The sequence below is a fragment of the Lonchura striata genome, chromosome Z (assembly GCF_050655825.1).
Source record: "Lonchura striata isolate lonStrDom1 chromosome Z, ASM5065582v1, whole genome shotgun sequence".
Classification (NCBI taxonomy): domain Eukaryota; kingdom Metazoa; phylum Chordata; class Aves; order Passeriformes; family Estrildidae; genus Lonchura; species Lonchura striata.
In genome coordinates, this window is record NC_140740.1 from 8,362,403 (window position 1) to 8,386,286 (window position 23,884).

Genomic DNA, 23,884 nt, shown 5'->3' on the forward strand with positions numbered 1-23,884 from the left:
AAATCACTAAGACTGACATCACAGAAAGGCTGTCCATCTCTGTTTTCTACAGCATATAGTCTATATGTATTGTATATGCTTATGATATTGCTTCTTTCTAATTGCAATAAGAACCTTTAGTTTTCTTGTCACTGATGTCCTTATCATTATCTTAAAAACAGGACAATGTAAAGAATATACTTTATTTTATTAAGTGGGAAATACACATATTTTTAAGTGGGGGTAAAAATCAGGTTACAGTTATTAGTTATTATTCTAACTAATGCAGAATAATTAAAAAAAAAATCAATAAAATGCAGTTTACCTATTGTTGATGTGAGAATAAAGACTGAGGTCCCAGACAGAAGAAGCAAGGAGAGAGTGTTTTTAAATATTGTCCCAGACAGTATGAAAGAGAAAATGACACTGCTGTAGACTGACTCATTGCAGTTTATAACATCCCTGTTAGGGGAAGAGGCAGATCCTGATCTCTTCTCTGGGGAGCACAGGGACAGGACCCAAGGGAATGGCCTGAAGCTGTGTCAGGGGAGGTTTAGGTTGGTATCAGCTAAAGGTTCTTGCCCCAGAGGGCGTTTGGGCACTGGAACAGGCTCCCCAGGGCAGTGGTTGCAGCACTGGCCTGACCGAGTTCAAGAAGTGTTTGGACAAAGCTCTGGCACATGGTGTGACTTGGGGTGTCCTGTGCCGGACCAAGAGTTGGACTCCATGATACTGACAGGTCCCTTTCAGCTCAGATTGATTCTGTGCAAGAAATAAATGAAGCAAAAAAATACAGAGTCACAAAGAAAAAATTCCTGTGAAAGAAATTCTTGAAAGATGTTGTTCTTGCCTGGGGATCACAGGAATTCTAAAGCATGTGAAACTACAAATGTAAGGCACATAGGCTACTGACTCATAACTATAGACTCCCAAAAAGTTTATATGTATCCCTGTGACAGGGGAACGCAGACTTTTACATGCTATTCCTGTGAACACAGAGTCTGATATTCCTATATATGATGTTTGTGGACTAAAATGTAGCAAAGTGTTCATTCATGGTACTTTTATTTAATGTACAAGCAAGGGAATAGAGAAAGCATTGGCAATTTTGCATACCAGTAGGTTAAATACTTCATTAAAAGCCACTGCTTTTCACTTTAGGATGAATAATCAAGTGCTTACAAGCATCTTTATTTATTTGATTCACATTTATTCATGGCTATAGCTAAAAATGTTCAGAAGTGTAGGCAGAGAAATACTTATCTGTGAGGAGCAAGAGCATCTTGTGGCTTGCTGAGTCCATTTGCATCCACTTTAATTTTCTACAACAGAAAAATGCTTAAAATTATTAAATTGTTGTGTGAAGAACTATAGAAATTAAAGGAACACTGAAAGGCAGGTTATTACTGAGTTCCCAGAGTAACTTGGTTCCCAGTTTATCAAAGATTCTTCAGTCAGAAGGAAACATAAGCACCAACTAAAAGAGAAGACACAATATAAGAGAGCACTTAGAGCAGACAAAGGCTAGAAGAATCAAAAGGGATAAAAGCTGTAGCTTGGCAAATTTGATATAGTTGTGTAACAACTAGTTTTATGGTATCACCAGATTGCAGCTGTCCAGGGATATCAGATTTTTCATCTCTCAGATTTTCTTTAATTTCATGACTGGACATTATTTGAGGAGAGAGAAGCTTCAGCAATCACGGAGTCAAATGAAGTGAATTTACAGGGACTAAAACAGATTTAAACATCTGTTTTAAAACAGATGAAATATAATAACAATAATTCTAGACTTTAAAATTCTGAGACTAATTTTTTTTATTTAGTGTCTTTCATACGAGGGATTTGAAGTGTTTAACAAATACTGATTAATTAATCCCCTCAACACTTGCAAAAAGTAGGCAATTATTACTAGATCTGCTTTTCAGATATGTAAGCTGTGAATCTGTAAAGTTATTTGTCAAAAGTTGTGGAACAACCAAATATCATATGTGGACTGCTGGAAAATCTAGTTTGTGAGAACTCATAACTATACACCTGTGCTATGTTCTGGATAGAGCAATTGATCTTTTAACTTCTTAGCAGTCAGATGGTGTTAAGTAAGTATTTGCAATGGCAAAGAAAAAGATCTGAACAGAGAAGGTAAGGGATTTTAGTGCTGATCAGTGAAGCTGGGAGGTTATTGAAAAAAAATACCAGGGAGAGGATACAGTTTATTTAACAAAACCAAAACCATCTAATGATATTAATAAAGCTGGGGATGCAGTACTTCTTCTTTGTCTAAAATGGTGGTGGAAGATGCTTATAAATATGTTAAAAGGCCGTGTTTATTGAAAATACTTGCCACAGTCAGCACGCTCTGAATTTCTACTCCTTATCTGATTAAATACAGCTTGGTGCCGCCTGGTATCAGCATGTAGGATGTCCATAAATCCTGGCCTGGATTATGTTAGATTAAATTTGGCAAAATTCTGATTTCATTGTAAGCATTAGTAAAATTCTTCAAGACTTCAATATTAATCCTGTTTCAGTTCCTAATGAAGGGTATTTTGGGAACTGCTGGAAAAGGAATTATTCCACACTTTTAGTTTTTCTTAATAGGGTGGCTCCTTCAGAAACTATGATGCTGTTAGGCAAATCTTGTTGACTATTGAAGAACAGCTGAGGAAAGCATACAAAAAGGAACCATAGCTTTCAGTACTGCAATATCATGGACAACTACCTGAGCTAGTAGTGATCTTCAATCCATAGCCAACCATAACTGCAGGGACTTACAGAAAAGTCTCATCTACAGCTGTGAAGCAGATGCTTCTAGAGAAATACTGAACTCAAATGCCTCAGGCCTCCCAGTAAAAAAGACAATATTCTTCTTTCTCCATCTCTCTTTGTAAAACACACTGATATGCTATCTAAACATGGCCTCAGATTTTTCCCTTGTTGAAACCAACTGTATTTTCTATGTATTCAACCAATTATATTTTCCATGTATTCAACCAATTATATTTTGCATGTATTCTTCTGCAGGCAGATCAAGATATGTCTTGATGCCTGTAGAATGCAACAAATCAAAGAATTTTATTGTATATTTTGTAGTGAAATTTGCAAGCTTCTGAAATATTTTTTTTTCTGTTAGCTGTAAATAAAAGAAAATTATGCTAGAAGATCTGGCACAGTATTCTGAGATTTAAAGCCAATGTGTTGCATATTGCACATATTCTGCTTGATGTTATGTTTCTTACTCATTGTGAGTGAAATCCAGATCTCACTGAAGTCCATGATGAATTTTCTGAGCATCTTCTTAAGCAGACCAAATAAAAAACTTGAAATGTAAAAGGTCTAGGCCCATACAGATGTCTGAGAAGTTACTGGCAAGCAAGGCTGAATACTTTCAAACAATTGTTATGCATATGCAGTACAAACAATAGTATACTGTGTATGTAGAAACTTTGTGCAAGTCTGAGACCTTCACTGCTTCTGTATCTTTTGATGTTAAAATGCCACTTTTAAAATGCATGCTACCAAATTACAGCCAGCTCTTATAAAACAACAAAAAGATGCAAAAGCAATGAGCAGCTAGAGAATACCAGAGTAATATGAGTGCAGCTATACCTGACAAATGTAACCTGACTTGCTTTTTAAATGCATTTTCTTAAATGAGTATAAGAAAAAAAGATAAATACAGTAGATGAGGAAAAGGGGAAAGGACAGTAGAAGCATTTTGGGGACAATACAACAAAGCATCTCTTTTTTTCAGTTCTACAAAGAGCTGGCATGCAGGGGACTGTTCTTTTTCCAACCTTTTTTCTTTTTAAATGCTTCCACATAGCTTTAATATATTCCATCTAAGATTAGAGAAAATAATGAACTGACGAATAGATGATACTTTGAAGGGATTAAGTGACTGCTGCAGAAGAAACTATATCGACTGCAAACTACCTCCAAAACTTAGTAAACTTATTATAGATCCTTTCCAACAAAAAAAAAGCAATATAGTCAAAATTAAGTAGTCTTTCTTTGAAAATTGTAGTTATTTTGATAAAAAGTGCTGTCAAAGCAACAAATATTAATGCCACAAACTGTAGATCATTCACTTTCATGTTGGGTTTACGAGGCTCCTTGTGAGAATACTTCATAGTTAAAGTATGTCTTCCCTTGAGTATCACACAAGCATTTAATTTTTGTTTTGGCACTGTGCCCATTGTGTTTATGAGGTTCTTTAGAGAAGTGGAATTGATGACCACAAAAGAAAAATTGAGAGTAACATATTTTAAACCATTATTATAACCTTTCAAGGTTTTCAGGACGAAAAAAAAAAAAGTGCTCTTCTAAGGAGATCAATAGATAAGGATTTCATTGCAAAAAAGCTTTAGAGGTCCACATTTAGTCTGACAACATAAATAGTCATATCAGGCTTTATACTATTGAGCTATTTATTTTTCTATAATGATATCCTTTGTTGCTTTGCCAGTTTACATTTAATACCACATACTGCACTTTCTTGATCTACAGTTTTTTGTTCTCAAGGAAAAGTTTGCAGGCAAAATTTCAATTCAATGGAATATTCTTTGATTTTTTATGTAAGCTTTTCCATTACTAGCAAAGATTAATCATATATTTTATTAATCTTGATTTATTGTCTATCATATATATAAATTTACACTACAGATATAAGAATCCCTTAAATCCTAAAGCCTATGCCGTGAAGCATCATCTTGCAGGTACAAGTCATGCAAAAGAAACTGTGCTGTTTCTGCAAGATTGTGTTAAGTGTCTTGCTACAGCTCTTCTTGTAAGTGACTTTTAAATCACTCCTTATGACAATTTGCATGGATTCTGGCCACAAACCTATTTTATAACAACATACTAATTTGCTTTTACTTTAACACATGGAAAGTTTATCCACTCTAGGTCTAATACTGGATTGATTTCTGTAAAATTCTAAACATCTTTTACTGCAGCAAATATAAGGAGAAATGAATAAGCCCTGCGTGTGGCAGTCTCACTCAGCACCTTGCAGGAGCAGGATGCTTTACTGAGCGCTGTGATGCATCGGTTGCAACCTTAGTGGTACACTCTGAACAAAGTAAATCCACTCTGCAGCTAACTAGGTCATGTAGACAAACTCAGAACTTAACCTCAGAGTTCTGTTAAATAGGAACATGTGGTAGTAAAATTAAGAAGCAAACTCCTTCTGAAAAAGTCCTGATATTCCATTACATGTCAAACGAGGATCAAACCAATCAAATCCTGGGTAACTTAGTAATAAAAAAACCCTACTCTGACTATTGACCTCAGACCTCAGAGTGCCACATTCTGATTTGATTTGCCCCAGAGTTTTTCCCCTCTTCCCTTTCTTTCCCCGTTTAATAGCTACACAAAATTAATCATTACTCTTATTTCTTGGCTCAGGGAAGATGCAGTAACATTTGCACAGCAGAAAATATCAGTCATCACTCAAAGTGAAAAAACTTTTACTGTTTTAAGTGATTTCATTGGCAGCCTATAGATAATGTGATCTTCCACTCTGTTTCTACCATATGCTGGTTGACAAAAGGATTTCAGAAGTGTAAGACAATTACTGTTTATTTTCTTTTGTTTATCTGAAACACTAAATGATCTAAGAATACACAGTGGATTTTATGAGATATTAATAATCCTTCCTAATAATGAAGTCTGCTTATGAATTCTTTTCAAAATCTTACTTCTACCTTTTTAGGATTTATCACTACTCCATAAATTCTGAATTTTGGCATTTTCCTTCACCATTTGTAAGATAGATCTACATTTCAGAACTGTATTTCAGTTACCTTGTAGCTGGATTCCACTATCTCCTGTTTTCTTCCCTTTGAAATAGAAGGTTGAAAAAATTAGTTATGAGAACACCTTTCTAATGTCAAAGGTAAGATGCATGTCTTTGGAGTGCCTATGGCCAAGGTCCAAAATGAAGGACAGTAAAAGCAAATGATTGCCAAAAAGGTGTGAAATTAATTTCTTAACTGTACAAGTCTCCTGTAACTTCAATTTAAAAGAGTAATATTTTAATGAATAATTTTCATTAAGCGGCAAAGTCTTTGCAAAAGCTCATCTGAGATGAAACTTATAAAAAAAATAATAATGAAGGAAGAGGTATCATGAGTGCCAAAAGACTACTTTCTCTCATCTAAGTTTTTGATATTATGGTCTCAGAAAATAAAATTCTCATATTTTCTCCTCTGACAGCACAATGCTCTAGAAGGCTATGGCATAGCTGATGGTAAGGAGAATAATATTAACTTAGAACTGGCACAAAGCAGACAATTTAATTCAAACTGTTGCAGTGTTTTCATAAATCCATTCTCCACTAGATCCACAGCACCTTCACTGACAATGGGACTGCAACCAAAGTCTTGTTAAACAGTCCTAAAAAATTTTAACCTTGTTGCTTTTCTGCATTTGGCTTTCCATGATGATTATCAGACTGGCATTTGTCTGTTTTGTTGGCATAGATCACACAAGGCAGCTAATTCTGTTCTGTTCTTGTTTGGCTGAGTCTAATCTCCTGGAATTCAAGAGTCAGCCAAACTTGTTAAACCATGCAGTGGAAAAGGTTGCCTACAAAATCTACAACAAATGTGCTATGTTAGTGGACCTCTCTGATTTCGGAATGAAGAAGGTTAAGAAAATGTCCTTTCTCTGTCTTGAAAGTTGTTGTTTGTTGTGCTCATAAATGTCTTTGATAGCCCTTCTCTTTCTATTTCATTTTGGAACTCACACAAGTACAGACCTACAAATAACAGGTACCCAGGCATGAATGTGACATTTGCTATTTCAAAAACATTTAGGCCTCAGTCTTCAAACTCTGCTCTGCAAACTGTTAATAAATATAATTTCTAAAGTGAAGGGTGTACTTTCTCTCAGTTACATGAGTCTAAGAATAGGCTTTTTAATTAAAAGCATTGTTGAAGTCCAAACAGCTAAAAACACTGCAAGGGTCTTCCACCCCACCTACAGTAAATAACTCTTCAGCATTTCATTACTGAAACCTCTGAGATTTCTTTCTTCCAGCTAAACCTTCCAAAGTGCATAGCTGCACACAGATTTTTCCAACATTTGCTTGCTAATTAACTTCAGTAATATCTATCAGTCTTGCTTCTGTTTGTTCTTTTAACCGGATTAGATTTTCTCCCCAGCACAAAGGACCTTGTTCCATGTCTGCAGCACCAGTGGAGCTGCTGCTGTACAAAGCAAACAGTGCTGGGCAAGAAGCTGCACCAAACACTCACAGGGGTAACCTTTGTGCCGTGCTGACAGATATCTTGGAGATCACCATCTGCTCAGGCCATGTGTCACCCACGGCACCCAGCAATGCCCTGTCAGGTCGACTCCCCTGATCAGGAAAGCATCTCCTCTGCACAGAGCTCTCCAGTGTGTGATGTGACCTGAGCCTGCCTTAGTGAGGAGCTCTGAACTTTCCTGAGTGGAGAGGCTGTCTTGTACCTCTGCATGTAAACTCCTCAGACTGTCTTTAGACTCTAAAACTCTTACTTGTGCAACATATCAAGGCAGTAATCGCCAGCAGTGATAACTCAGAATTGCAGCACGGTCTGTAATAACCTACTCTGTAGCTCTGTTGTTTGGGGTTTTTTAAAGTTGATTCATTTTCACTAAGGTGAGTAATATTAGTAAATGGGTGGTGCTGCGTGATGAAGGAACAGTATCAAAGTCTAAGGTTTTGCTATGTACTGAAAGATATGCACAATCAACTACAGGGTTTTGCAACAATAGAAACTGTTTATGATTTTACAGCTTGTGATTCATATGTAAAATGAACAGCAAGAATAATGGTTGCAGTTCCACAAACTTAAATTGAAAATTATCCTGAAAGTTGATTAAATTCTGAAAATTATTAAAGGGTATCTTGTCAATTTTTTTATTCTTGTAAAGTGTGCTATTAATAATAAAAATTAATAGTCATGTTTACTGCATAGGGGTTTATGGCAATCAAGTACAGGATTTCCATTATGTTTCCAGGTGCCTTGATTTTCTAACTTGTTTTCCTTCACCTATGTGAACACAGACAAAAAAAAATACCCTAGCTGTCTATCCCATGCAACAAGGCTTAAACCAGCAACAAACAAAAGAAAGCATGCCCATAAGCAAGATCAGTGATTTCTCCATTAGTCAATGCATCACTACAAAACCAAGAACCACTTATACCTGCAAGCACCTGTTTCTGGACATATTATTGTGAATTCAGTGTTTGGTTTTACATGCAAAAAGTCTTTTAGTCTTCTGAGGGTTTTGTTTTGTCTGTTATTTCTTAAATCTCCTTCTGTATGTTTTGAAAAGTCTGCTTGAAAAGAATTTCTAAACAAATGCTGATGTTCTAGACCACCATATGCAATTACTCAGTGCAGAGAAAGAATCCTGAAAGACTAACTTTCATCATAAGGGGTCTGGGAAAATGCATGTGCATTTAAACAGCAAGCAACACAAAATATCATTTAAGAGTATCAAAAGGTCGAACAGGATTAATATTTACCTTAGCTGGTTTGAGTCCTGCCCTGTCATCACAGGAGATGCATGAATGCTGAAATGACAGCCTGCTCATGTAATATAATCTGTATAACCTATCTGCTCAATACAGAGCTCTTTGCAGGAGTAAACAGCAATCTTTGCAATAATGACATTAATACTGTCCTCTGTCTCTGTTTGGTTTTTTTTTAAAATTTTTTGCATTATACTTTATTTTTACAGTACAGTGCTTAATCTTTCTTGCTCCTACAAGCTTTAAATACTTGTTTCTACAGTAATAATACCAAAATTGGAGGTTTTGCAAGATCCTGGCTCTGTAAAAAATTAAGATTGAGTAATTGCTTTCAAAAGTCTTTAAAAAAGATCTTAAAATTAATGTCTTTAGGAATTGAAGTGGATGGGAAAAGGAAAGCTCTATATTTATCCTAGGGCCATGGATTCTCTTGCTTCGACTTTATTGATGAGCTATTTCAGTTATTCTTATTGAATCAATATTAATGACAAATCAGTGCAATGAGCTTTACATTTCATAAAGACACTCTGCACAGTGGAGTAGGTGTGTGTAGGAGTAGGTCTTGAGTGGGTAGGAACAAATGCTTTTATTTGGCCTTTCAAATTGGCAGTATTAAAATATTTTGACTTCACAAAGGCATAAATTTTGAGTGTGACACTCTTTAAAGTGTGTCAAGAAAAAAATTCCTCATAACTTGATACTTAGCAAACACGAGCAAAAGTATTTATGAAGACAAACAAACACAGACTTGAATGGTAACATACTATATCTTAGTTATGCCTACATATATGGAGGGGACATTGCATTTAACTTCAATACTTCTGTGTCTAGGAATAGATAAATAACCTGTTTCTATTTATATTCTTGAAAATCTTGTGCCTTGTAATTTTCTCCCTTGCAAGCTTTGAGGGTGAAAAAAATAATAAAATAACTATATGAAAGTAGGAATTATTTTTGTTCCTTCTCAAAGTTTTCCTCAATGTATTAAACTTTGCAAATTTTCAGACTCACATTCAAAGTTATGTGCTGCAGAGCCTTGCCCAATTTGTGAGCTAAAGATCTTTTGACTGCTTAGCCAGACACACAGGTATTTGAGCTGACAAACTGAAATGGAAGCAAAGTTCATTACTAGATTTTCATTAAAAACAACAGCAATTTTTTAAGAACCATATGCAAAAAAGGACATGCATGATTCCTGGACAAAATAACATTCCTGAAAATATCTTGGAAAGATACCTCTCTAAAAGTTATCTAAAATTCAATTACTGTATTTTGTGCTATGGCATTTTCTTTTATTTTATACAAGGGTCTTGAACTTGCTTCTTGGAACACCCAAACCCATGAAATTATTTAGCCTCAGTACATTACTCAGTAGAGTAAACATATAATCTATCCCTGGTTAGTGGACTGGAAAATGAGGGTTAGGGGAGCAAGGGAGTCGCCAGACAGCGTAATAAAAAGAATATTGAGAATCTTCATTTAATTCCTCTATTCTAGCAAGTTGAAAATACTCACATGCAGAAGTAAATACTGCTTCAGGTTTGTCTGAAGGCATTCCTTATATCCTTTTCATCAGATTATTTCTTCTTCCTATGAGGAAACAAAAGAAGGACAAAAGAAATAGGGAGTACATACACAGATTCTCTCACAGGTAAATGTGTCTGAGATGAAAAAAATATTTTTAAGTTAGAGAAATCACCTAGAAAGAAAGCTCTTAGCCTGTTGAGAATATTTGCAATCAAATTAGCAACACACTTATCTATAAAGAATTCAGTAATTCTCTCTAACAGTATTGTTTATGTCTATGGTACCTACTGCTTTTGTATGGAAATTAGTCCAAGATTTTGTTCAGAATTATTCTTTGACAGTTTACAATATCAGGGATTACTGTAAAAGATGAGAGAATTTGTGATGATTAACCATTCTGTTCAGTTATCAATTTGCAAAACTTGAAGCTGAGATTGCTTCTAAATAATTTCTTGTCAACATGTTTATGCAATCAGAGAATGATTAAAAAGATAAGAAAGCATGATGCTTTCAGGTCCTGAAAAATACTTTCAGGTTCAGGGTTACCACTGATAAACAAATAAGCTGAAATTTTTTTCAAACTTCTAACAAAATATTAATAATTTAAACACAGACCAACCATAGGAAAATATATATATTTTTGCCTGGTTATGTTTAATAAAATTTTACTAAAATGTTAACATATTATTTGAAAATATTTCCACAAAATTTAGGGAAAAAATATTTTTAAGATGCAGCTATATATTTCACTAATTTGCAGTATGCATCCATTTTTCCAGAATGGGCTTTGCTTAATGCAAAGCTTTGCTCTGGGTTTTAACAAATTGAAAAGCCCATGATATTTGCCTGTTGAATATCTTTAAAGTCACTTGAGTTAATGTCAGAAAAAAGGTGGATTGGGTCCTACCAATTAATTTTACTTCTGAAGCACTGCTCAAATTTATAGAAGATAAAAATCATACATGCAAGATATAGGAAAAGTGCAGAGATATAATTGCTATTTTCTCTTTTATTAGTGACAAAGTATCCTTGAATAGCAAAGCCAAATACTTAAATTATATTTCAACAACTCTACCTATATTTTCCAGAAATTCTTGGTATCTTGAACAGATAAAAATGATTTATCTGTTACAATGATACAAATAACTTACAGTGATACAAATAATGTGTGTTGTTAATGGCAATCAGCAAAGAAAGAAAATATTCAGATACATCACTTTTCCCTCAGTTAAAGTCTTAGGCTATGCTTCGCTTAATTATCTTGAGCTATGTGATCAATTAAGGTAGTGACTGCAGCACAGCACATCAACCCTCAGGAATTCTGTGCAACCACCGAGGAAGTACAAGCTCTGCAGTGGATGGTAAAGGTTCCTTTGTGCTGAACGTCCAGGGGCAGCTTGTCAGAGGCAGTTCCAAACACTCACTGTGCACACATACAAATATTTCTAAACCCTGTATTCAAAATAGTTTCACTGATGCTGGATCACTTGTTAACAGTCTTTACCTTTCTGCCTAATGAACGCTAATGGCAGGAACCATTGGTACACAAAAGCATTTTACAACTGTGCCATCAATAATTGTGTAATCATGTAATCATGAAAATGGAGAGTGGGCTAGAAGCTGGCAAGTTCCTAGGTACTGCATATTTGATCAGTTCCATGAAGTGGTTGTATAAAAAATATTCTCACCTTCTCTTTATTAAACTGGTATTTAGTTTTACTCCTGGAATTAATTTACATCTTCAGTCCAAAGAATTTATGTCTCTGTATTGTTTATAAACTACTAAGATGCAGCCACCTACAGCTTGCTTGGCAAGTACAGCAGGGAAAGGGATATACCCGTGCTATTGTTAGTATTTTTGGATTTTCCCCCCAGTCACTAATAGTTTGCCTTCTTTTTACTTTGTATGTATTAAAGAAAAAAAAAAAAATAACTGCAGTCCTGGAAAGACATTTTATATTCTAGATTAAGGTCTGACTCTGCTATTAAAATGTATTTTAAGTTGTACAAACCGACCCCTTGCTCTTTCCCTGTGATACTTCTCACAAGGAGAACAAAGAGAGAAAAAAATATTGAGCTTTACTTACAAATGTGGCTGAGGAGATTCTTTGGGGAAAAAGAAAGTGTTATTTATTCTGCTTCCTATAAGGGCAGTGATTTCCACATGTCTCTCTGTGCTGGAGAAAAAAAGACTAAGGAAATATTTGGTGTGCTTATGCCTATTAAAAGAATTTCGTTCAAAGATGGCAAAAAATCGGAATTGCTGGGCTTCTTATAATGACAAGGAATGTAAAGAGTTTGGTGTTTATGGTAACTGTTATACCTGGGCCATTTTGGCTGATGTACTTTGTACGCTATAACACTAATCTACAGATGTCAACACACTGTAAACAAGGCTGGAGGAAGACCATGGGGAGACAAGTTTTTAAGCTTTTAATAGCAAAGCTTTGAAAACCGTAAAACACTTCGATAAAAACCAAAACAAACAAACGAACAAACAACCCCCACCGCCCAAACTAAAAACATACTTCAAAAATTTAAAAAAACCAACCCAAGGGGTTTGATTGTTTCTCTTTAACTCCAGCCCACGCTCCGTCGCTTCAGCGACTTCCGAGCGGAGGGCGAAGAGCAGGAATCGCGGGCAGTTCGGGTGATGCGGTGGGTGAAGATTAACCTTCTCCACGCTGAGGAAAACCACGGGGAACGGAGCAGCCCGACGAGCCGCGGCGAGGCGGCGCCGAGCCCCGCGCAGGATGCGGCCGCCGCCGCGCCCGCCGTGCGCCGCTGGGGGGAGTCGGGGCGCTTCCGACGAGCCGCGCCCGCGGCCGCTGCGGCGGAGCGGCGCCGGCGCTGGCACCGGCGGGCGCGGAGCTGGATGGACGGGACAGGCCGCCGCTGCCCTGCCGGCGAGCGGGCGGGAGCGGCCGGGGGAGGCTCCGGTCCGAGCCGCCCGCGGGAGCCGCTCACCTGCCCGCGCCGCGCCCCCTCCGCACGCAGCGGCAGAACGCCGGCCCGGCGCGCACCGTGCCCCGCCGCCGGTGTCGGGGTGGCGGCGGGTGGCGGAGCGGAGCCCCCTCCGCGGCTGCGGAAGGTCTGCCTGCACCCCGCGGGGAAGGAGTTTGCTGTTTCGGTGGAATTTCTCTGGCACAGTGTTTTTCGTGGCAGGCGGAAACTCGTCCACGCGCGGGTCCCCGCGCAACGCCTCTCGCAGCAGCCGGCGTTGAAATGGTTACCTTCAGCAGTAAGGCTGCGCAGGAACCACTCCGAGTTCTTACTAATTGAATTAGTCAGGTTTCCAGAAGGTGGGGTTGAGTGTTTTTTTGGCACGGAGGAGGAGAAGCCCGGGACGACGCCTCCCTTCTCATGTTGCAAGCCAATCAGGTCGAGGTGTAAAAAAAAAAAAAAAAAAAAAAAAGGTTAAAAAAAAAAAAAAAAAAAAAAAGGGGGAATCTGTAAGCAAACAGCAGGCTGCGTCCTGACTGGCTGCGTCGGCAAAACCCCCCTTTCCAAAGTAAACTGCATGCAAAAATCCCACATGATCAAGCAGCAGCGCCCGTGTTTCGAGCTGGCTGCTTGCACCTCCTCCTCGTCTTCATCCCTTACGCACACCGGCGCCAGATCGGACCCTCGCGTGTGCATGTATGTATGCGTGCTCTGTGTGGGTGTATATGTGTGTGTCTGTGTGTGTGTGTGTGTGTGTGCGTACCTCGCTATACCGCGTATACATCTCTGCGGCTGCCTGTCGCACACACGCATGCACAGAGAGAGCTCAGCTCGCCAGGCTCCTAGCTTTTCCAGGTTGCTGATGTCGGATTTACACGCAGTGAAGGGACCGGTCATTGCAAAAGGGGGCGTGACTGTGTAAAGATTTTTTTCCTCCCATAAAGCATTTTTTTTTTCCAAACTGACTTTTGCCCCTCCAATCCTCGTCGCTCTTTACGATCCCTCCCTGCCTGCCGCTGCATTCAAGTTTATTTATTTCCCTGCTGGCGTGGTATATTTTTCCTTGCTGCTCTTGCTACTGCTTCAGAGGAAAAAGGGGAGCAGCTGTTGGGCAAGACCGAGAAGATCTCGGGTGGTTGGTTTTTTTTCCGATCTCCCTATGTAGTCATCTGAGGGGTGGATTCTTATACTCTCACCTCCTCCCTGATCCTTCAAACTGTTTTGTCCTTCCGCAGAAGTTGATGTTCACGGGACTGGACCCTGCTTTATCTCAGAGAGGCTCCGAGAAGCTGAATCAGGAGATTTCCGCACCTCGCCGTATCACTCCATTCGTTTCCCGAGCAGGAGAGGCCAGCCAAGACCAGCATCACCAGAGGAGTTTGCAGGCTTGATTTTGCACTTCTCCGAAATTTTGCTTTTCTCCACGCCCTCTCATAAAACAATTTTTATTTTACTTTCATCTCCTTGGTTTCCACGCCGCTATATTTCTTGGATTGGCCGTTCTTTTTTTTTTTTTTTTCTGCTCCCCGCTTTTTTTTTTTTTTTTTTTTTTTTCCTTTGCTGTTGCTCCGTCCTTGGTGCATCCACCGCCCAGGAACAGGAAGGACAAGAAAACCACTCCACAAAGTCTCCTTCAAGACACTCCGTGCTGCATAACAGGCTTCTCAACTCCATCAGCTCAGCAAGAAAACTCCTCAGGGCTTTTTCTTCTTCCCCCCCTCTTCCCCTCCCCCCCCCTTTTTTTTTTCCCCTGTTTTTGTTTGTTGCTCGTTTGCGGGGAGCGGAGGGCCAGAAAGGAAGACACAAACTTTGTGCTTTGACATCTGCGGGTACTTCTCCTCCCGCTCCCATCCGGCGGCCTTTAATATATTGGCAGGACCTCTAGGGCTTCTAGGGGAAAGATCTCCTCCTCCCCACTCTTCTTCCTCGTCTCCCGCTCTTCGCTCCTTCCATCCCCGCACACTCCGGCCGTCAGCGCCGCTGGGGCCGCTCGCAGGGGGCGGAGGAAGCGCCGCTCTCGCCCGCCCGCCGCGCCGGCGGGCCGGTGTATGTCGTACCGTGGGCTCGGTGCGGAACTCCCGGTGAATGAGAACCGCCCGCCGCTCGCCGCCGCCACCCGCCTCGGCCCCCACCACCCCCTGCCGGGGTGAGGCTTCCTAAGGGGCCGCGGATCGCCCTCGACTGCGGCGTCAGGCGCCCTCCGCTCGCTGCGGCGCGGCACGTCGCGGAGCCCAGCGCCTCCGCGCTTCGCTTTTTATTCATTCACCCCAGAACTTCCGCGGCCCGGCTCGGTTCCGCCCGCCTTCTTCCCCGTTCCTTTATTTTTTTTTTTTTTATTATTTTTTATTTTTTTTTTTCCCTTCCTTTCTCTTTTCTTTATATTTTTTTCCCGCATCCCGCCTCGCCGCGCCGCCGCCCGGGCGCGATGCCGCACGTGGAGATGCTGCTGCTGGCGGCCGCGGCGCTGTGGGTGTGCGTGCGCGGGCAGGAGCCCGGCGCCAAGGCGGTGGCCGACCGCTACGCCGTGTACTGGAACAGCTCCAACCCCAGGTACGCGGGGCGGCCGCGGGCGCGCAGCGGGCAGGGGATCGGCGGGTGGGCGCACAGCGGCGCTCCGGCGCCGGAGACTCGTGTCGAGAGGCCGGCTGCAAGAAAGAGACGAAAACTTTTCTTTTACGGAGGTTCAGGGCCGCAGCCAGCGATGGTGGGGTGGGTGGCGGGGATGATTTTCTCCTCTCCTCTATCCCTTCCTTCCAAGGCTTCCTCGGGATCGGCCGCCGCCGGCCCTCCGGAGCCGGATGGATGCGCTCCCGGCGGGGCACATGGGCGCCTTTCGCCGCGGGGCAGCCCATGTCTGCTGCCAACCCTGCTCCGGGAGCTCGGGAGGGGTGAGGGGCGTAGGTAGCAGCCCCCCGGTGGTGCCCCGAAGGGCTCCTTTGTTGGCCGTGGTGCCCGCCTGGAGCAGGGAGCCGGCCCGGGCAGGGTTCTGCGCCCTCGGCGAGATCTCCACGGCACCCCGGGTGAGGTGGGTGTCAGGGGCGGATTTGCCCGGCCGTGCCCTGCGCTGCCCGCCCGGCGGGGGCTCTCCGGGGGGCTGGAGGTGAGGAAGCGAGGTAGGTACGGGCCGGGGTCTGCCGGTGCCGCCGGACACAGGACGGCGCTTTGCCGGGTCCCCGCAGTCGGGGCCGACTGGTGCTGGCACGGTCGCCCCGCTCCCCTGGCGCCGGAGGGTTTCTAGCACCAGGCTCTGAGTGCAGCTCAGCACTGGCGAGGGAGGTTTCATTTAATTGTATTTTTTTTTTTTCTCTGGAGTTTTCCCTCATGTTTAGCATCAGAAAATTTCAGTCCTCCTCCAAATGGTATCCATGTGTTTAGGTAAAAAGTCATCTGGGTGTTAAATATTTTTGCCTTGTCAAAGTGCCCGTGGACGGCTTACCCCTTTATTTTATTTTATTTTTTTGTAAACCTGTCAGGCTAGTCTAAGTAAATTTGGGGACGTTTTATCTTACGTTATCTCTTTTTTATGCTTCTGATTCTGCTGTTTGGCTTGAGATTAGCACATTGATTTTTGTCACAGGTCATGTTTTTTAATAGATCTCTGTTGCCTGCAGAAAACTCCACTGCTCAGTATTCCAGGGCTGGGTTTAAAATAGGTGATGCAGAAGTTAACAGGCAGAATTTTCAACTGTCCAGGGTTAGCTAGTCTGTCCAGCACTTTATGACTGTGCTCCTGATCTCAATGCCTCAGTAATAAATAATTGGCCCAAAAAACTTGAGACGAAGAAACAGAAACAATCATGTTTGTGTATAGTGAACATCTGTGATTTGAAATGCCTCTTTCTACATGTGTTACTTGAAAAAAACTTCTCAAAGTAAATAAGATGAAGAGCTAGACCTCACATCACCCATCAGAGCACATATGTCCCCAGAAATTTCTTGCTTGTAAAAATCAGAATTTTTATTTCTGTTGTTATGCAAAATGAAATGTAAATGCTAAAAAAAAAAAAAGTTATATTCTCAAATCCCACTGGGCAAAAGGAGTATCATTGAAATAAATAGGTTTGACTAAATGCACACATTTCTAGCATAACAGTTAAAATACTACAAAAATAACCTTAGATTCAAGATTTTTCACTTCTGTTGTCTTATATGTGATGATCTTAACTGTAAGTAGGTAAAGACAGTTGAAGGTACAAACAATGCTTACCTAGTCAATAGGCATTATACACTGAATTATATTTACAAGGATTTGAGTAAGTTAAATCATACATTAATACTATTAATGTAATCTCTTATTAATCCAACACCAAACATCAGCACACTGTAAAGAAAACTTAGTTTTGTTATTCTTCCAAACAGTAGAGGAAGAGTTAATTTTAAGATGTTTCTAAATCTTCTGTTTTAAAACCAAACATTTCTTGTCTTAAAATACTGCTCTCTCACAATAGATGTATCTATTTGGACATACCCTGTTTATTTGTGAGTTAAAAAATGAGAAAGAGCAGGGTGCAGATGCAACTCTTCTTTGTTTTATACAGTGCGCCAGTTTGTGTGTGTTTTCTAAGTAACACGAGCATTAAAGAAAAAACAGGCAAACACCTGAATGGTAGGTGGGAGAGACCCAAAGAAAAGAAATCACTTTTTTTTTAAATTTCTTTCACCAGCACCTGAGCTGAAGGCAAAATTGACTTTGGATATCGAAATTTTTTAAGCATTTAACAGTGTTGCAGGAATAACTTTGCAGTGATTTATCTTCATCTAGAGCCAGACTCAGGAGGTGAACACATGTAGAAGTAAAGTAGAGGTGCTTACTTGGTGATAACTGTTTGAAATTAGAGGACAAAATATACTGTCATTCTATAAACACAAATACTATCATTGTGATTTAGCTTACTTCTTTACTGTATTCATCCAGAATTAACAAACTAGCATAGAACTAATTAAGTTTTCATTTAAACTTTGAAGAATTTGATAATGATTATCCTTCCTTCAGATTTGATGGTTTAATTTTTATTAGTATTAGACTCCAGCAACTTTCTGAAAAATGTAAAGATTTCATTCTCATTGAAAGACACATTAGCAAATTGTTGAGTGACCCAGTTGATAAGTGCTCCTGGTGTGAACAATGTTTTGTAAATAAAAAGTCACGGGAGTCTATTAGAAAAATTCATATTACATTGCTTGGTTCGTTGCCAAAGTTCTGCTAGAACAATTAGAAAGTGTATGCTCATTATTTTCAGCATGTATGAGTAACAAGGTTTTTTGTTTTTACAGAGTCAAAATCAGTTCTTGGAAATGTTAAAATTATTGCCATGCCATACTTTCTTTCATATTTAATTATCAACATACACCTTCTATAAATGCTGTAGTCCAATTCCAGGTTAGGTATTTTAATGTTGAAGTATAAATAACTTGTTTTAGTCCTTTCTTTTTACTTTTTTTTTTTTTTTTTTTTTTTGATTGGAAATGAATCCTCAAGAAAGCTCAAAAATGTGATTTCTTTTATTTGTTTATTTATGTAGGCTTAAAATTATGTGAACAAAAATTCTGCCACCTTAAAGTGCATTAGTCTTTCAGTACTCTTTGCATATATATTTTCTTCTATTGGACTGCAAACTATTATCATCAAGGAATATTATTCTGAATACAATGCTCAGTTTTGGAATGGAGTATATTAATTTAATCTTGATTAGTAGTGTCCTTTTAATTAGAGTTCAGACCGAATCTAGTGTAGCAGGGCCAAATTTTGAAGCAGTCTACCTGTGCCATGCCTGCTACTGTTTTTAATCTTGTCACAGTTCAAGCTGAACTACTTGTTTTAATTGTTGCTACATTTTTCTGCTTGCCAGGATTATGCTTTAAGACTGTGGTTTCTATTTAGATACTTCCACGTAAGTTGTTTCAGTGGCAGGTTATGTAGCTTCATAAATTGTTACTTAGTTTCAGGGTGGTTAAAAATACTTGATTTGCAGGTCTAGTTTCTGGCTATACATAGAGGCTATAGCTTTTAAGCTGACAAAAGCAAGTATTTTTTATTAGGAATATTACCGGGTTTGGCTGCATTTTATACAAGAAAATGGTACACCAAATCCATAGAATAATTATTATAAAGACATAGGAAGCTGACATATTTTCTCTTTGTGTATTTATGTGGATAAAATCAGGACATGAAATGGCAATTAGAGAACTTAGGTATTGAAAAGTAATTTCAACTTCCACTGGTGATTTTTCCATAATTAAACTGGATACCACAATTTGGTCAGTGTTGCTAGAGGGCTTTTTAGATAGATATCTGGGGGAAAATGGGTGGATGCTTCTGAAAATTCTATGCATAAACTGGAATTTCACAACCTGGATTTCTCGGCCTATGTGGATTTTATAGGCGAGTATTTAGGACTTGTTTCAGAAAAGCATCTCACTTCTTTGAACTCAATCCTTACACACCTAAGTTCTGCTGCGGTTGTGTGGGTGGATAGATGTGTGCTTAAGTGCTTCAAATTCACAGATTTTGAGAAGTCCTGGATATGGCAGCTCATACACACCTGGCACTTCTTGGAGCACACTCATGGGTTGGATGGATGTCTGAGTGTTCTGCCATCTGTTATGTGTGTGTGGATTTCACTATAGCATGTTAGTTGTATGTACTGAGGTCATGTAGCTGTTTTTTTGCTTGGTTTGTTTTTTTGTTTCCTATGTAGATATAGTTATGCCTATGTACAGTGTTGAGGAAAGCCATGCAGCAATGGCTGGAAGAGGAAGAAAGCAGTTACACATGTTAAGAAAACTAGGAAGTTGTGGGTGAAGAAGGGTAAAGTCAAAGTGTTTACTTTGATGTTGGTATTATGTATAAGTTTCATATGTCAAGGGAAGCACAGGAACCTAAATTCTTGGGGTATACATACACATCCTTGTATATATATATATATATATATATATATATATAAACCTATTTTGAAGAAACATAGCTTGCATTTTGACAGTATTTTATCCAGCAGCTTGCTCTGAGAGCTGAAGAAATCTCTGACTGGTTCCTTGTAATTAAAAGATCAGTAGTAGAGCTGTCAATTCTTTACACCTACTTTCTCTGCTTTTAATAGTTTCATTAACACCTTGTGTCTCAAAAGAATGTTGGTGTTTATTTTAAAAGTGGGTATTTGAAACAGTCTGAAACCTTCTATGGAAAAACTGCACAAAGAATAATAGTTTCACTGGCCTCCACCCTTGTATGAAAAGCACCTTATTAAGTGGTACCTGATCTTCATGAAATGCTTCTTATTAAATCTTCTCCGACTGCATGTAGTCAGGACACTTCATTGCATTCTTTCTTCTAGCCCTATATGTTTTTTGAGAGGGACAGATAAAGATGAGCCTTCCTTTCTCTCCCCTGTTGCTATGATCCCAGCAATCTACCAGCTTCATGCTGGGCTTAAAAAATAAATGCATGCAATTAGTCCTTCAGGAGTCATGGGCATTGCATTTATATGGACGGGCATATGTATATGGCATATGTAATAAAAATATATATGCATTTCAATGTTTGTATATACGTACACATGTGTGTATGTATGCATTGAAGTGTGTCATTAGGTGGTGATGGTGATGTGGTGTAGAGTGTATCACGAATACTGTGTGAGGGACAAAAATCTGAAAATTATTTTTTTAAATTGAACTTTTTAGTGTTTAGAAAATGAATGGAATTTCCATCTAATTTCCAGGTCTAATTTTCCAGCTAAGGCATTTTGTGTTAAAGTTCAAAGCAGTAATAAGGGAATTATTTGTAGATTCTGTGTTTTAGTTCTTGGCCATCTTCCCAGTTTGCTGTTTCTTCACACACCGGGTCAGTAGGTGGGCAGGTAGATAAGCTAGTACTTGAGCACAGCAATGTAAAATGAAACAGAGAAGAATTACATGAGTGTGCTTTGAGAACTCTCCTAGCTTATTGGAGTGTCTTGTGACTTCTTCCAACACCAGTCTGTTGCTGGGTAGAGGACTGCAGCATTGTTGAAATACTAGACTACCAAGAAAACACATAAAGAAGGCTGGTCATTGGGAACAGCTGAGAGAAAATGCTAACAAAGACACAACCTTTCCTGGTGAAATGAATAGACAGTAGTTTATCCATGCCTTTGAGATACGCTTCTATTGCTTTGGGTTACTGTTTTTCAATTATATTTTTTTCAATACAATTAGAAGTATTTTAGATGTGCGATTTTCTTCCAATAAATATCCTTTGCTCTGCTACCCAGTTCTGAGCATCTTTTTTTTTAAAAAAATTTAGTCTCATGATTAATAAAATATTCCAGTATTTCTGAATTGTCTAATTCACCTTTGAGAAAAAGGGCCCTGTTTTGTTTAAGTTTTTGTTGTGCTCGTGCTTAACATTTAGTCAGTCAGCAGCACACCAACATAATGAAATGAAAACGTTTGGTTTGAAGTAAACAGATAAGTTATTGCAGTTGCATTCTGAAGGTATTACAGTTGTTATGGGTAAGCCATACTGTAAGGTACTTCAGCACAGCTGAATGAAAGAATAGAATCATTCACACATTAGGAGTCTTCCTTGCATTTTTGAACTCTCCCTTTTCATTGTAGTCTCTCCAAGCTAGATTATGGTTGAGCTCATTTTAAATGGTGCATATTATTTTACAGTGTGCAAACATGTATAGATATCTCAAATCCTCTTTTTTAGGAAACTGAGCTACATTTTTACATTACAGAAGCACAAATTCCTATTCCCGTACATTTAGAAAGTAATTTGAGTTAAAATGAAATATGTGAAAATATGTGTACGTGTAAACCCCCACTGTTCTGCGAGGATTAAGATTGTATTTCTCCACCATAGAATGCCAGAAAAATACAGTAAAATAAAACTACACCCCAATATATATGTATATATATGTAATCTGGGGAAACATCCTCTATGTTCTGCTATTGAATAGGCAGGTTGATGAAAATACATTGTTAGATCCTAGTTTTTTGAAGGAAATTAATTTATTTTAGACTGCTGCAAAATCTAGAGGTATAGTTTGGTGTCCATATTCTGTTGACTGGTATGCAAAGAGCTTTATGGCCTTTTTCTGTTTAAATGCATGTCCAGTAAAAAGTGCTGTCAAAAGAAGAATCAGCTAACGAGAAGATGCACAAGCGTCCTGTTAATTAGCAAGATCTGCTTGAATTGCTAATACCAATTAAAGTAAATTCTTTAGGTTCTGTAACTTTAACTTGAAAATGACAATTGTTATTGTCACTTGCATTATTATCTAGTGGAAGAATTTTCCTATCCATGCTGACATATTGCATAGAAAAAAGACCTTAGACACACAGAACCTGTAAGTAAGTTATTTTTCATGTTCATTTTTTTCCCATCATTAGATCAGCATATTAAACTGTTCAACAGTAGTATCCACAGTAAAAAAAAATCTTATTTTACATTTACCCATGAGTAACTTTATTTTTTGTTTGTTTTCGTCAGACTTTTGAAGAACCTTCTTATTTGATAGGCATCACCTTTAGGATTTGATTATAGTGATGAAATGGTGCAGTGTGTACAGAAGAAATTACTTGTTTATGAATCATTGGGTGAGGCAAAAAAAAAAAAAAAGAGTAAGAGATATGTTTACTTTGATGCTGGTCACCCTCTGTTAAAATGTATTTGTTTCGTTCTGAAACATAAAATTTGGACTTGTGGCATTTAAAAGGATGCATGTTTTGACAGAATATATTTTGTGCCATAATTAATGTTTGTCATGGAGCATTGACCTTCTTTATTCATTAAAATAATATAATACATCCTCCCTGAAATTATTTAGTTTTTCTTGCTTCTGGGTGGATACTGGCAGTAGCAGGCATGTTCACATGGTGTGAATTGTTCATCAGTAGTAGTTGAGCACTGCAGCTGTTCCCTGATGGGTAGCAGTGAAGCACTACCTTTCTTGGTTTTTGTGGATTTCAAAGTAGTATTTTTCATATTTATGTTACAATTCAGGAGAATTTCCTTCTCTTTAAAGACATCCAAATCACATTATCTTGTCACACAGGGACTTGCTAAGAAATATATAAATATTATTGTTATTATAATGCTATTACTGTACATAGGATTTTTTTTTGTTTTAATTTTTACTTTGAATTTGTTTCAAATTTGTAAATAAATGTATGTATCTTTCCTTAGCCCATGTCTTTGAAACTGGAACTGAATATATTCTAACTCTTTTAATCAAAAGTAAACAAAAATAATCCCCCAAATCTCTTCATGTCAAATATTTTGTTGTTTTTGTAGTACTGTAGAGATAAAATACAGTTATTTTTCTGTGAGGAGACAAAAAAAGCAAATATTTTATTTTACTTACTGCTAATTTTAATGATGTTCTTTGTAGCACAGTTGTCAATCTTCAATGCTAATTCATCAGCACTAGGTAAGGACTTCCAGCAGCTTTAAAGATGTTTGGTCTCCTGCAATTGTTAAAAGTTGTTGCAAGAAAATTTACCAATTAATGCTGTTAATGAGCAGGAAAAACAGCTGCATTGGGTTTTTGTTTTATGATTGTGGTTCTCCTCCCTGCAACCCCTCCCACTTTATTTGATGTCTAATCAGATTTTTCAAAAAATAGTTATGTATTCATACAGGCAGGGCATTTGGTGAGCAAAAGTTAACAAAGTAGAAGCTATCAATCCCGCTCTCTTTCCTATTGTTTCCAGAAAAGAAGGCAATAAAGAGAGACTCTGGAATTTGAAAGTATTGACCTTCTGACATGCACACACAGCATGGTCATTGCACTGGCACACAAAGTGCCTTAAGCCACCATAATGGCAAACTGCATTTTTGAAGTCACTGATATGAGAGCCAGCTGGATGGGGGATGGACAGCCAACTGCAATTTTGCAGCTATTTGTAAGTTACCACTTTAGAGCC

General features: G+C 38.8%; 2 protein-coding genes across 4 annotated transcripts in view; one reads left to right on the forward strand and one right to left on the reverse strand.

Annotated features, from left to right (window-relative positions):
• Window positions 1-836: 836 nt before the first annotated feature.
• On the reverse strand, window positions 837-13,939 carry LOC146763612 (uncharacterized). 2 transcript variants are annotated; one of them, XR_014951143.1, is made up of 3 exons: window positions 13,740-13,939; window positions 10,022-10,096; window positions 837-1,301 (listed from the first exon to the last, which is right to left on the reverse strand). XR_014951143.1 is itself a non-coding variant. In XM_085566319.1 (2 exons), exons 1-2 carry the CDS (start codon window positions 13,758-13,760, stop codon window positions 12,608-12,610), a joined length of 804 nt encoding a protein of 267 aa, XP_085422445.1. In that variant the 5' UTR covers window positions 13,761-13,939; the 3' UTR covers window positions 12,444-12,607. The 2 variants fall into 2 exon arrangements, 1 of the variants encoding a protein (XP_085422445.1); XM_085566319.1 differs by lacking the exons at window positions 837-1,301; window positions 10,022-10,096 and adding an exon at window positions 12,444-13,390.
• EFNA5 (ephrin A5) overlaps window positions 13,695-23,884 on the forward strand; it is a 211,139-nt gene continuing 200,949 nt past the window's right edge. The window contains exon 1 of one of the 2 annotated variants that reach the window (XM_021524772.4): window positions 13,695-15,526. In XM_021524772.4, the coding sequence (XP_021380447.1) occupies window positions 15,402-15,526 (125 nt within the window). In that variant the 5' untranslated portion in view covers window positions 13,695-15,401. The remainder of the gene's footprint in view (window positions 15,527-23,884) is intronic. The other variant, XM_021524771.4, reaches the window with a different exon arrangement.